The sequence below is a fragment of the Aquarana catesbeiana genome, linkage group LG04 (genome assembly GCF_042186555.1).
Source record: "Aquarana catesbeiana isolate 2022-GZ linkage group LG04, ASM4218655v1, whole genome shotgun sequence".
In the NCBI taxonomy this organism is placed as follows: Eukaryota; Metazoa; Chordata; class Amphibia; order Anura; family Ranidae; genus Aquarana; species Aquarana catesbeiana.
In genome coordinates this window covers 380,938,562-380,952,997 of record NC_133327.1, presented here as the reverse complement: position 1 = coordinate 380,952,997, position 14,436 = coordinate 380,938,562, and the positions used below count along the sequence as shown (strand labels likewise).

The window sequence follows — 14,436 nt, the reverse complement described above, 5'->3', positions numbered from 1 at the left end:
AAAGTGCCTATACATTAATAAAAGCTTAAACTCCATCAACACAATTCTTGCATCTAGTGACTCTGAAAGCCATTTTACTGTGTGACACAACTTCTGCGGGATTACAGGAAGGCTAAACAAGCCTATCACAACTATCTCAGTGGAGATTATATGGATAACAGATTGGCCTTTAGTCAGTTCTAGGCTTTGTAACACTGGCCAATGTTACTGAATTGCAGAACTTTATCTGTCCAGATAGCACTGCCAATTAATCTTGCCTAACTGTGACTGAAATACAGTTGCCAGGAGCAGTCTGGGAAATGAAGTATTGAATAAGGATCCATACTACAGCCATTCATGTGTCCCAACTATAATGCCCAGAAGGCAAATGGGAGCAGGAGAGACCATATAAAAGAAAAAAGCCCAGGAAGGAGTCAGGCAGTTGGGGGAAGCACATCAACCTGGAAGGAGTAAGAGAGCTGAGCTGTGCTGTGCCGAGCTGAGGTGCATCAGGCTAAACTGTGCTAAGCTGTGCCAAGCTGTGCAGTGCCAGAGAGAGAGAGAGAGAGAGCCTGCTGTGTCAGACTCTGGAACCAGGAGCCTGCTCTGAAAGCGGACATATGCAATACAGAAGCCGCCATCGCATCTGCTGTTGTCTGCTGTGCCACTGATTAAAGGTGCCCCACTATACAGACCACTTGCTGCCACTGGAGGACTGCAGCAGAAGAATCCAGTAAGAGGGTCTCTGACTTGCATTACATTTGTCACTAGCTGTTAACACTTCTTTCAGTCTAGACTGAGCCACTTCATCCCAATGACACTTGCTACAAGAAGTCTGTCTCACTTACTACTGCATCCATCAGTAAGCAGCTGCCATTAAAGCCAAATACAGAGCCTCAAGCCGTAAGTATCCCAGAATGCTAACTTTGCTTTCCAATGCCCCGGTCGCTACATAATATCCTGGTCCTTATACCCCAACTACCCTTTGAACTTGCCTTACCTTCTGCATTGTTGCACTAAGGCTTTTACATACTTACTGAGCCTAAATTTACACTAGACTGCTGTTGAATGCCACCCCTCCACCCCCCCCCCCCCGAGACACTTTCACCTTTTTGCGCACCAATGTTTTAAAGGGCCCCAACATTGGCGGAAGAAGCTCACCATAAAAACTGTCTAGGTCATTATGTTTCCTGAGGGTAGAATTAGGTTGTGGTTATTGAGTTCAAATTTTCAAGGCCTAAGCTTAACCCCTTTGTTTAAGAGCCCTCAAGTGACTTAACCTGTCACATCTCTTTATAATACTTTTTGTTAACTTGAGAGCTTGAGAGGTATTGTTTTAAGCTCCTAGTACTGCAGTATACGCTGGGTTTGAGGTTTAGAGGTACCTCTGTTAGTTGCATTGGTACTGTATCTGTTTTTTTTTGTTTTGTTTATGTACATCGATGTTGATGTACAAATCCACCTTGTTATATTTGTGATTTTAATCTGCCAGTCGGCTTATCTTTTTAAAGGGCAGTGTGTGTAGTCTTTATGCGTCTGCTGGGAGTTCCCAGACAAGGTTTTCTGGTGATGTAAGCGAGGTTTAGGCTTCACCTAAGGCTAGAGAGAGCAGAGGACCCAAGATTTACAGTGTCTCCTGCAGGGGTAGCGCCACAGCTACAAAGCAGAACTGCCCCATTCAGTCCTATATCATTAATCCACTGCTAGTCAAAACTTTCTGAACTCTCTTCAACATCATGTGGGTGACTTACTAAAGTGACGTTGCACTCTGCAACTTTCCCTGGTGAATGCAGCAAAGTTTCATTTTGCAAAGATTAGCCAATCAATCCAAACCCAATCAATAATAAAAAAATGTAAAAAAAAACAGGGGCGTGGCTTGGAGCCGGAGCTGAATGGCCGCCTAGATCCCGAGCTCCCGTCCGCCGAGGCTTAAAAAATCAGCAATCCGGAGCCATCCTGACACAAACATGGGGAAAACATCCAGGGAACCATCCCCAGCCAGGTCCCGCTCCCCCAGGGGGTCCGGTACGCAGATCGGCCGCAATATTCCGGAGATCTTCCGGTCCCAGGCACGCGAGGCCCCGGCTTCAAATCGGGCCTACCCGAACGCTGCACGCTCATCCAGCCTCAGCCCCTCAGGGAGAAGCCACACACAGATCCAGCCTTCAGTTGCAGCAGCATCCACCCCACAGCCCCTCTCCATGCAAGACCTGCGATCTGTGGCAGAAGATATTAAAGCCACACTCTCTGCAGCCATCACGGATCTCAGGAGAGATGTCCAGGTAATGACAATACGCCTGGATGATCTGGAGGAAGTAACTAACCGCCATGACACCTCCATTCAACACTTACAGACCTCTTCCCAGGCACAATCTTCACAGCTCAGAGACATTCAGAGACATATGGAAGACTTAGACAACCGCGGCCGCCGTCATAACATACGGGTAAGAGGTATCCCTGAATCAGTTGAAAATGCGCAAATTACGAAAGCTACTATTGCCATATTTAACGACCTCCTGGGCAGACCTCCTGAAACACCCATTGAGTTTGAACGCTTGCATAGAGCCCTGAGGCCCAGAGGCAGAGAATCTGATCCTCCCAGAGACGTGATTTGTTGTCTCATTAACTTTAAACTGAAGGAGGAAATTCTTCATAGGGCCAGGGATCGTCACTCCTTACTCTATCAAGGAGCTGATATAAAGCTGTTCCAAGACCTCTCGCCCATTACCCTTCAAAATAGGAGAGACTTGCGCCCCCTTCTTGACCTATTGCGCACCAAAGGCATTCAATACCGGTGGAAATTTCCCTTCTGCCTCTCAGCCTCATTCCAAGGTCGCACTGCAAACCTACGCCTCCCAGAAGACTTACCAGGTTTTTGTGAAGCACTAAATCTTCCACGCATTGACATCCCGGATTGGTACTCCACTCTTCGCCCACAACGCATGAGAAGGTCAGCCTCTACTGACGCCATTCCAGTCCGTGATGACTTCCACATAAGACGTCGCAGACATACCCCATCGAGGGAGCCTACCATGCAAGACACCCGGAACGCGACACCCAACAGCCCTACGGCCTCCCCGGCCCACAGAAGGGCCCGCCATGACAGATCCAACTGAACGACCTCAACTCTTCCGTCCTGTGTCTCTCAAGACTGAATATGACTCCTCAAGATTGGAACTTGCCCGCAACACCCATCAACAACTCGCAGGACAACAAGTGCTTCCCGAAAACGGTATCCTCTCAGGTGACTTTTCTTTTTCCCTTTAAGTAATAATTATTCTACACTGCTTCTGAGAACCCACCGTGCAAACTGATCCCCGAGCAAGTGGAATTACCCCCAGCGAAACTGTGAGTTGGACATTCCCCTTGGGAAGCCCTTGCACACTGTATGACCCCTCCAGAAACACTGACGGTATCTATGCTTTACATATGGGACTTCCACTCAAAATACCGTTCAGCTCCCCTCCCCAAGCCCTTCCCTCACCCCCACATACCCCTTTCCCTGCCCAACTCCCCCCACCCCCTTTTTTTTTTTTCTTTTTCTCGCCACCCTCCCCCAATCCCATCTGCCCTAGAAGGTATGATACAGGTGAGCCTTAAAATCCACTTGGCTTGTAACAATTTCTGATGCCAAAGCTCAATAATTTTTATGATTGTACTTTCTTACGCTCTGGTCGGATGACTTGTGGGGGGTGACGCCACACAGATGCCAACACCCTTTCCAGGTCCAACAATGGACCTATTCCGCCTTGCTAGTTCTCTCCCCTCCTATAATGAGCTGAATTTAATCTTTCAATCGCCCCTAGAGTACTCGACAGCACTAGTCACTCTAATAAACCTCCGTATTGTGGCGTCTGTGGAGGCCTCACCCTTCCCCCTGTCGCCTCGCTTGGGTAAAAAGTTAAGGTTATATGTTTGTTCATGTTTAAAAATTATATTATGCTAGAAAATCCTTGCTTCTCACTAAGGCAATATCCTCAAATCCTAGATATCTAACCAAGGGGACTGTCCCCAATATGATTCAAACACGTTCAGATTACTTACCTATCACCATAGCAGAGGGAGCGGATTGCTCACCTGCTACCTCTGAGATGGTTAATTCATGTTTGGGTGGGGGGGGTCAACTTCCCGGCCCAATTTAAAGTGTACTTTGCTGAAACACCGACCATAATCTGTAGACTGCCCGAATGCATACGCAAATGAGAAGGGCTATTTTCAGCTTATGAGTCGATGGTAACCCGATGGTGTAAAACGCTTCGGAAGAATATAATTATCAGGACTGTTATGTTTAAATGCTAGAGTCACTCCTCATCCCCATTCCCTTGATGACACAATGGGACCTCCTGTTACATTTTAGGTTAGAGGACCCCTGTTAAGGTCCTGGCTTTAGCACCAATCTACGTGCTATACAATGTAGTGCAAATTCTGTTTATACAACGTTGATGCAATATATCTGTTAAATGACCTGTTTAGTTTGTCATATGTTTGACCCCCATGAGATTAGACCCAAGGGTTTCTCTCTTAACTCTTAAAACTCTATTGGCTCCCGCCTACACTCACAGGCATGAGCCTCGGTGGACGGGTGATACTAAGTCTCGACGGTCTCGATCCGACACTTTCCACCCTCCCACAAGACAGGAAAGTCAGTATTCCTGTCAAAACAAACCGGACACTCTTTGATCTGTAGGGTAGGTTTTATATAACCTCCCTCACTCCGGAATATCCTCTATCTTATTTTGTTCCTAAACCCCAGTAAACCTCTCCCTCTCTCTTCCCATCTCCCTCCCGGGACCCCTCTCACTCTCTCTCTTTCTCTCGTTTCCTCCCTTTCCTTCCCCTTTTCCTCTACTCTTATCGTCTTTCCTCTTTCTCTTTTCTCCCTCTCTCTCCTTTCTTGCAGTCTCCGCCACCCCCACATCTTGACTAAGGCAAAAACTTACAAACAGACCTTTCCTCCGAACCTTTCTAAATTCCCACAGGAAGGTTGAGCTACTACCTATTTATCGCTCACTCGCTAGCATCCTAACTGAACGACTACCCATTATGGCACACGTACACTCCACAACAAAACCTTCTTCACTCAAAATAGTTTCGCTAAATACAAAGGGATTAAACATCCCGGAGAAGCGTAGCCAAGTACTTGATATGATGTCTAAACTTAAAGCCAATGTAGTGTTCTTACAAGAGACACACTTCCACACAAACAAAATACCCAAACTCTTGAACCACATGTTCCCAACGGTTTACCATGCCTCCAATTCTCTTGCAAAGTCCAAAAGGGTCTCAATTCTCTTATCCAAAAATCTAGACTGGCAACTTGAAGACTCACTGATAGATACCGAAGGCAGATACCTCTTTTTGAAAGGACGACTCCAGGGACGACCAGTTACCCTAGCCAACCTATATAGCCCCAATTCTGCACAAGTTAGTTTCTTTAGATCAATCTCGCGACTACTCTCAGATTTCCATACCGGACTGACCATTCTAGGGGGAGACTTCAATATCCCTCTTTCCCCAATCTTAGATACCTCCACAGGCACGACATCTCTACCATACAAAGCTATCCGACAAATTAAAATGCAAATCCAAGACCTTCTCTTACATGATACGTGGCGTGCCCTTCACCCCGATGAGAAAGACTTCACTTTTTTCTCGTCCCCACACAACAAATATTCGAGGATCGACTATCTGTTCCTGTCCCAGAAAGATATTCCCTTTCTCTCGACTGCCACCATTGAACCAATGGTGCTATCAGACCACCATCCAATCACAATGACCCTGACGTTCCCTGACAATCACATCTCCAAACAAAAAATTTGGCGCCTAGATGCGTCTCTGCTTACGTCGGAAGAAACTACCAATGACATCAACAATTGCATACACACCTTCTTCTTAGAAAACGACACACCAGACACTGCCCCTCTCTCACAATGGGAAGCCCACAAGTGCGTAGTCAGAGGCAAACTCATTGCTCTTAAAGCTTCACGTCGAAAGGCCCAACAACAGGAAATCACAGAGCTCCTTGACAAGATTAAAAGACTTGAACTTGCCCACAAACAATCACAAGCACAGCAAACTTATCACGAACTCACCCAAATTAGGAAGATGCTGCGAGATAAACTAAACCGTAAGACACAACGTAAATTTCTGTTACATCAAAAGATTTTCTATGAATATGGCAATAAAGGTGGTAAATACCTTGCTAAAGCCCTCCAGACCAGGAAAGCACAGGCAACCATTCATACTATTAAAGATCACCAGGGTAAATCGCACATCACCTCAACAGATATAGCAGCCCAATTTGAGACTTACTACTCTAAATTATACAATCTCCCAAAACAAGATACAAGCCAACATGGTTCTGAGAACAGAAGTAAGGTAATCAAATCGTTTCTTAGCAAATTTGCCCCCAAAACCATAGATAAAGAAGATGCAGCATACCTTGAAAACCCTATATCTGAAGAAGAACTAAAAGCAGCTATTAAACAACTTAAAAATGGGAAAAGTCCAGGCCCAGACGGGTTTACAGCCACTTACTTCAAAACATTCACAGATACACTTGCCCCACATCTAATTAGGACCTTCAATTCCTTAACATCATCCACTCTCCCCTTCCATAGATTCCTTGAAGCACACATAACAATGATCCCGAAAGATGAAAAAGATCCCACTTCAGTAAGTAATTATAGGCCGATATCCTTATTAAACGTGGACGTAAAACTCTATGCCAAGATTCTGGCCTCCCGTCTCTTGCCTTTCTTGCCTTCCCTGATAGGGAGGGACCAGGTGGGGTTCATCCCTGGAAGAGAGGCCAGAGACAACACAATCAAAGCGCTGAATTTACACCACTGGATCACGAACCAAAAACACAAGGGATTCTTCCTGTCCCTGGATGCAGAGAAGGCGTTCGACAGGTTGGCATGGGACTACCTTGGAGCAGTTCTGAGACGCATTGGTCTCCAAGATCGGATGTTCAACGCTATCATGTCCCTCTATACCACTCCGACTGCTAGAGTACGTGTCAACGGCCACCTGTCGAACGCCTTCTCTATTAATAATGGAACAAGACAGGGATGCCCACTTTCCCCAATATTATTTGTTTTAACCCTAGAACCCTTTCTCCAATGTCTCAGATCCAATGACAACATCAAAGGTTTCTGCATTGCCGATCGCACTTACAAGATCGCTGCATTCGCGGACGACATATTATTATTCCTGAGAGAACCACACATATCGATCCCAAGCCTCTTGAAAGAAGCAAATACCTTTCACACCATTTCCAATTTTAAGATCAACTTCACAAAATCCCAGGCCCTAAATATTTCCCTCCCACAGGAACAGGTAACACAATGCAAAAGCAATTTTCCCTTCCATTGGCGACATGACCAAATTAAATACCTCGGGATACAACTAACGTCAAAGCTTTCAGACCTATACTCCAAAAACTATCAACCCATCCTCAAAACCATTACGAACGACCTAAGCAAATGGAACAATCCTCATTTTTCCTGGTTTGGTAGGGCAGCAATCCTAAAGATGAATATCCTTCCCCGCATCCTCTACATCTTACAAACTATACCTATCAAACTCCCCCCAACTTTCTTCCAACTCTACAAACGACTATGCACTAAATTTCTATGGAGACAGAAAAGACCTAGAATAGCCTACGACCAACTAACGCACCCTAAGACAAAAGGGGGCATCGGCCTCCCGGACCTTAAGAAATATTATTGGGCGTGTCACCTCTCTAGAATTATAGACTGGTCAGTACATGACAAATGCAAAGACTGGGTTACCCTTGAACATTCATTCTCCCCATTACCACTGCGATCCTTGCCTTGGACTCTATCCAAACACACCCCGAGAATACTAAATAGTCATCCTCTCATCGCCCCGACACTCCAATGCTTTAAGGAAGCCTGTCGGAAGCTACACATCTCCTCCAATCCGGGACCCCTCACTCCGGTAAAACATAACCCAGCATTCTCTCCCGGCATGTCCACTAACTTCCTGACGGGTACTTGGCAACACTCAACGGTTCTAGCCCATCACTTCTTTCGCGCAGGCACTCTTTTAGAGCGCTCCTCCCTACCAATTAATGCAAATAGTACTCCCCTCCCACTCTGGACATACTTCCAGATCAGACATTTTTTAAAAGAAATGGACAGTAGCTCCTCAGTCTCTCGTCCACTCACGACTTTTGAGCAACTATGTGCTCACTCTACACCTCAGCAACATATGATCTCAAACGTTTACAACCTGCTCTCCGCAGGAGGCTCAATGAAAACTATCAAAGCGTGCGTGAACTGGGAAAGAGACCTACAAACAGAATTAACTGAGGCACAATGGGAACACATTTCTACGATAGCACATAAAGGCTCCCTTAATGTCTCGATTCAAGAGAACAATTATAAAACTTTAATGCGTTGGTATAGAACCCCCGCAACTATCCACAAATTCTATCCTACCCTTTCTGACAAGTGCTGGAGATGCGCCAATGAAGTAGGCACACTAGAACATATATGGTGGTCCTGTCCCCTAATTCAGCCCTTTTGGACCCAAGTCAGGGAACTGACCTCACAAATATCCACGTATACCCTCGAACACACCGCAGCACAATGCCTCCTTCATCACTCGGACATTCCGGTACATCACTATCGCAAAACGCTAATACCACCCTTACTTAATGCAGCCAAGTTATGTATCCCTCTCCACTGGGGAACAACAAATGCACCCACTATCCCGGAATGGCTCAAACGAGTAGAAAAAATTGCGGAAATGGAGGAATTGATCGCCATAGCCAAAGACTGCCCAACCAAATTCTCATTCACATGGGCATGCTGGTCCCACTTTTGTACCACTGATCAATACAAACAATTGACCAACTAAGCGCACACGAATCGCGCTCCCTAAAAAGCGGGCAACCAATATTAACCTCTTTATACCATTCAGAAGTTAAACCTAAGGAGGTTTGTGATGGCCGACCTCCCCCACCTAAACAAGGATTGAATGGGGGAGGTCGCCTAGCGCATTCTACACATACCCGCCTAAAGACCTGTCAGTTGGGCAATCCTCCCTGCGAGATTACAAACCCTTAAAATATGGTGGCGGAGACTGCAAGTTACTGCTGACCCTATCCTCTCCCCCCCACTCCATTCCCCCTCCCCCCCCCTCCACTTTCTGTTTTCTCTCTCTCCCTCGCTCCTTACCTCCCTTTATCTCTCCTTACCTATAAATCTAGGTCTACACCATAAGCTAGATTTCCTGCAGACAGAATCTCATCTTTCTATACACTGATGTTCAATCACCCTTAGCTGTCCAAATATTGAACGGTAATAGACTCTTACCATTAAACACTGTATGAAAACATAATTTCAATCTTATTAAAGAAATACACCCAAACATCCGCTTACACCAGACAAAATTATTAACAGTGGAACATATGCATTCATATATAAGTGACCTTTCACAACTATATTTCATTGTTTTTCATAAGGGTACACCTCTTCAAAGTTAGCGGAAGAAAGGTCCCCTTCTCGTTTGTTTCTATTTTATATCATAAGAGTTATTGTCTGTTAACTTCGAATGTCAGTGTTACCGAATACTATATTATGACCCAATTTCTGTAACCAAAGGCAATGTAAACCTCATTTTTATTTTACTAATAAAAATTATGGAATAAAAAAAAAAAAAAAAAAAAACAGCATTTTTGCTTGCACGCTATTGGATAATGGAAATTAACAGGGCTACACCTCATTCACTAAGCTCTGGTGCAAATTCCACTGCAAAGTCAACAGCCTATTTGACTTTAATAAATCAACCCCCAAACATGTAAAGAACCTGCATAAATGGATTTAACCCCAAATTACCCTTATATTGTCATTGGCATTGCCAAAGTCCATGTAACCTTTTAGGTGTTTTGAATGTAGATGTGATGTCAAAATTTGATCTGGATGGTATAAGCAACAATATTTTAAAACAGTAGTAAACCGCCACAAAAATACTTTAAAAAAATCAAGCCCCCTGCAGGTTTAAGTCATAATTTTCCAAATTTGCACCCCATACTAGCACATTATGACAGACTTACCTGCACACAGGCCCTCCAGCGCAGCGCTGTCATGGCTCTCCAGTGCTTTCATCTGCACCCAGTCTCAAACCGTGTTTGCGGTCTTCGGCTGCCTGAATGGCCAGGGTGCGATGACATCACTCGCGTGCATGCACATGGGAACCCCCAGCACGGAGCTCTGAAGGTATGGCACGGGTATGCCATCCCTTCAGAGCGCATGCTCTGACGTGATGTCACCGGCTGCATCCCGTGTGAATATCTCCTAAAAAGTGCAAGTTTAGGAGATATTCACTGTACCTACAGGTAAGCCTTATTATATGCTTACCTGTAGGTACAAGTTAAAAAGTGGACTTTTAATTAATAAATGCAATTTTTAAAGAGACCTAGAGTTTTCTTGTACGTACCTGAGATTGAGCTTGAAGAAGCAGAACAACCTCTTGTGTTTCATTGCCAGGCATCGCTGTTCTGTTACAGGTCACTTTGTAGAGCTGCTTCTGGCAGTGTTCAGATTTGTATTTACACAGATACTGGATATAGTTTGGGTTCTGCCAGCCACTCATGGCACATGCATAGAAAGATCCATGTAGTAAGGCTATAGAAATCCATATGACAGGAACTATGAGAGCATTCCGTGTCAGCTGTACAAAGACATGAAGACCTTGACATCGGTTCCCATTGGGGCACATCTTCACTGGGTTTAGACAGCAGCCTGTAAAGAATTTCCAAGTTCTGCTACTCAAGAAGTAACCTGTGATGGTGAGTATAATTGCTGGAGCTAAGAGAAAAATAAAACCATACATAAGATTGTGCTCATTGCATGGACACTGGAACACAATCGGTGAAAACAACTGCTGGCTGCCCACTGTTATAAGTGTCAGAAAGCCACAACCAATAGCATATTTCTTTTCTGCAAATAGTTTTAGAAGGTTGTGCAAGGCTTCCATGTTAGAGATGTTAGAGACGTGAATGCAGTCAGACAAAAGTCATTCTCCACACACAAATATATGCTGGAGTTACCATGAAAATTTCAAAGGAACAAACCAGTTTGTCAGGTTTCTTCCATATGGATCTGATGTCACTTTCTAATAAAGCTGTTTTTAAAGCATCTATCTAAAGCCTTTGCAGAATATGAATATTGTCTATCATTTTGTTTAAGGCATTGTCATAAATTACTAATTAAGCCATTTAATTCCTTATGGATAGCTTTGCAGCCATGGGGATAATAATTGTAACATTACAGGATTCATGGAGCACATCATGGACAAATTACACTGGTATAAGAGGCACATAGATCAAAATGTCTGATGAGGACACTTATTGGTTTATCCCTATTATACTTTTATCCAGCCTTAAAAAGCAAGGTAAAACATCACTAGGAAGACCACACAGTGACCACCTGGTATGTCATCCTTATATACATACTTTACATCCATACAAACCCACCTCCACGTTTTATCTCCCCTAGGATAAAATAATCTTCAGCACTGGCTGCACCTGCACAGTAAGCACTCTTATGCCGCGTACACACGATCTGACTTCTCGTCGGAAAAAGATATGACGGCTTTTCCGCCGGGATTCTGCTCAAGTTTGCCTTGCATACACACAGTCACACAAAAGTTCACTGAACTTATGACTGTCAAGAACGCGGTGATGTACAACACTACGACGAGCCGAGAAAATGAAGTTCAATGCTGCCGAGCATGCATCGAATTGTTTTCGAACATGCGTAAGAATTTTGCGCGTCGGAATTGCCATAGACGATCGCATTTTCGGATAGGAACTTTTTCCGACCGAAAAATTGAGAGCATGCTCTCAATCTTTTGCTGAAGTCCGATGGAGCATACACACGGTCGCATTTTCCGACGAAAAACTCTCATTGGTCTTTTGCGGGCCGAAATTCCGATCATGTGTACGCGGCATAAGACATTAATGGGGCTATATTATAAAACTGGTGACACTTATTTTGTATGACAGTATGTTTATAGCAGTTATGCTTCAAGGTCTAATACTTCACACTTTATATTTTACTTTTAGCGGCCAGTACCATTTACAATAAATGTATTATTTAAATTAAACAGATCCTTCACCACAGCTAGTAGTGTAAGTTTAAAAGTTAATCCAATACAGAAATGCTCACGGTTACTAAAGTAACCCTTGGGCAATGATTTATTTATTAACTGCTAAATTATAAGTAGCAGTAAAAATTGAGAAGAATCTGACACATCCATGTGTATCAGATTCTTCTCTTTCTGGCTTCCTACTTCTGCAATATTCCCTTTTTCAGCAGGTATTAACTGACTATTTTTCTAATTATAGGTGGCCTTTAAAATGTACCTTGGGATCACCCCTTCTACGATAGGTGGTAATGATGGTGGCAATGAATTCTCTCTCATACTGGATAAAAATCCACTTGTAGACTTTGTGGAAGAGCTTCCATCTGGCAGACCATCACTCAGCTACTGCAACCTTCTCTGTGGGGTATTGAGAGGAGCTCTGGAAATGGTAGGTTGTGCTGTTACTATTATTATTATTCATGACTGGTGCTGGAACCCCTGTAGTAGTCACACAAAATCCCCTGCATCCCTACTTTTAGGATATAACCCTGTTTCCTCTTCTGTGCAGTATTGTGTTATTGAGGCTTAAATGGAAACCAGCAAATTATGGGACCATTTTATTTCAGTTATTTTATTTAAGTTTATAAGTCATTAAACTGTTGACTAACATCTATAGATTATTTTCAGTGGAACTTTGGGCAAAATAAATACATATTGGTAGCCCCTCCTTTTAAGTAACAAAATATATTGCTTGTTTATTCCCCCCCCTTGCTAAGATCCTTGTTCCACCTGTGGTGCTCTATTTGACAATTCACACCCTTCAGTTGGGTTAGCTACCTAATGCTTGGCTTTTTGTTGATCTGGAGAACTTGTTATTTGTTTACCTCTCTCCAAAGGTTCAAAACACTGAATAAGCCTCCACGGAGCTGTATTAGATTGGATAACAATTTTTGGCTATACGCAACTTTGATCCAATTTTATTGTCTCTACATAGTGGACCAAGAATCCGAGTTTGACTAGCCTATTATTCTACAAGGGATACTTTTGTTTTTGACCCGGCAGGGTTTTATGGGAATGGTTCATTGGCTCTTGCTGCATACTGTCTTTTTTCTCCTACCATGTTGTATTTTGATATCTGTTGTACTATTATTGATCTGCCCATGATCAGTTTGTACTTATTTCTATCTTTGTAAAACTTTAACAAAAAAGATTAAAACTAAAATTTGATGGAAATTCTAACACTTCCTCACTATATTAAAAACGACATTGACATTTTGGATGAAGTTTGGCCTTCACTTACTTAATAAATAAGTGGGAAGAGAGACTGGGTTATCCTTGGACTGGGATTAAAGTCTTCGTTAGAAAACCAGTAAACCGTTTTTTATTATTTTTGTATTATTCTTATTTCTTGCTTCCTTTTCTCTTGTCATGTTGTCTATCTATAGATACATAAGATTGTATCATCCTGGTATTTTGTTTCTTTACAGATTCATTTACCTGCTGAAGTCACTTTTGTTCAAGACAGACTAAAAGGTGATGATGTCACTGAAATAGGAATCACATTCCTCAAAAAGAACGATGAAAAGAAATCTAAAAGAAATAAATGACCAAACCACATACAATAGGCCACTGTAGAATACACATTACTTCTGATGTATCTAGGACAATGGTACCCATTCCAGTAAAAAATAAAGGGATAAAAGATTGGGGTGTGTGCAATAAAATATAATGTATAGGTGTTAAACACCAATTGCCTGTGTGTTGGTTTTTTTTCTTCAAATAAATGTATTAAAGTAAAATATATGATTGTTTATAAATGTTGTGTGATTTCCTCATGTGGCAATCAGTCATGTGCACATTTTTACTTTCAACACAGTGTTGTCTTGATCTTTCTGAGGGGTGTGGATGGCCATCTAGCTTGAGTTAATTCTAGTAGCCATCAGTTTTGAGATGGTGTGAGAGATTGTCAGTACGGTGGGTGGTATTGTCCAGATGGCTGTCAGTCAGATAATAGAATGGGGACATTCATTACTCTGGGTGCATCTGGTCATTCAGTCCTGGACAGGGTTCATATGGGATTTTTCAGTCCAGGGTTGCTGAGATTTAGGTGCCTGTTTTTGGTCATCTGTTGTCTGTTGCTGTTTGTTTTTGGTTATTTGGTTCATATAAAGGAGAACATGCAGGTGTCTTTCAATTTAGATGAGCAGAGGAGATTTCAGGAGATTTTTGTCAAAGAGAATTGTGGACACGATGTGGGTTTCAGTCTGGGGGGATTAAGCATGCATATGTTTGTGGTTGTCCTAGGGGTCCCACGGGACAAGAATATTTTTAAGCTGG

The 14,436-nt window shown here is 43.2% G+C and overlaps 2 protein-coding genes across 2 annotated transcripts in view; one reads left to right on the top strand and one right to left on the bottom strand.

Moving 5' to 3' along the window:
* The window catches only part of CALHM5 (calcium homeostasis modulator family member 5), a 36,328-nt gene extending 25,339 nt beyond the window's left edge, over positions 1-10,989 (bottom strand). The window contains exon 1 of the mRNA XM_073627123.1: positions 10,450-10,989. Coding sequence (XP_073483224.1) covers positions 10,450-10,989 — 540 coding nt within the window. The remainder of the gene's footprint in view (positions 1-10,449) is intronic.
* The window catches only part of TRAPPC3L (trafficking protein particle complex subunit 3L), a 184,995-nt gene extending 171,144 nt beyond the window's left edge, over positions 1-13,851 (top strand). The window contains exons 6-7 of the mRNA XM_073627124.1: positions 12,362-12,547; positions 13,587-13,851. Coding sequence (XP_073483225.1) covers positions 12,362-12,547; positions 13,587-13,706 — 306 coding nt within the window. The 3' untranslated portion in view covers positions 13,707-13,851. The remainder of the gene's footprint in view (positions 1-12,361; positions 12,548-13,586) is intronic.
* Positions 13,852-14,436: the final 585 nt, after the last annotated feature.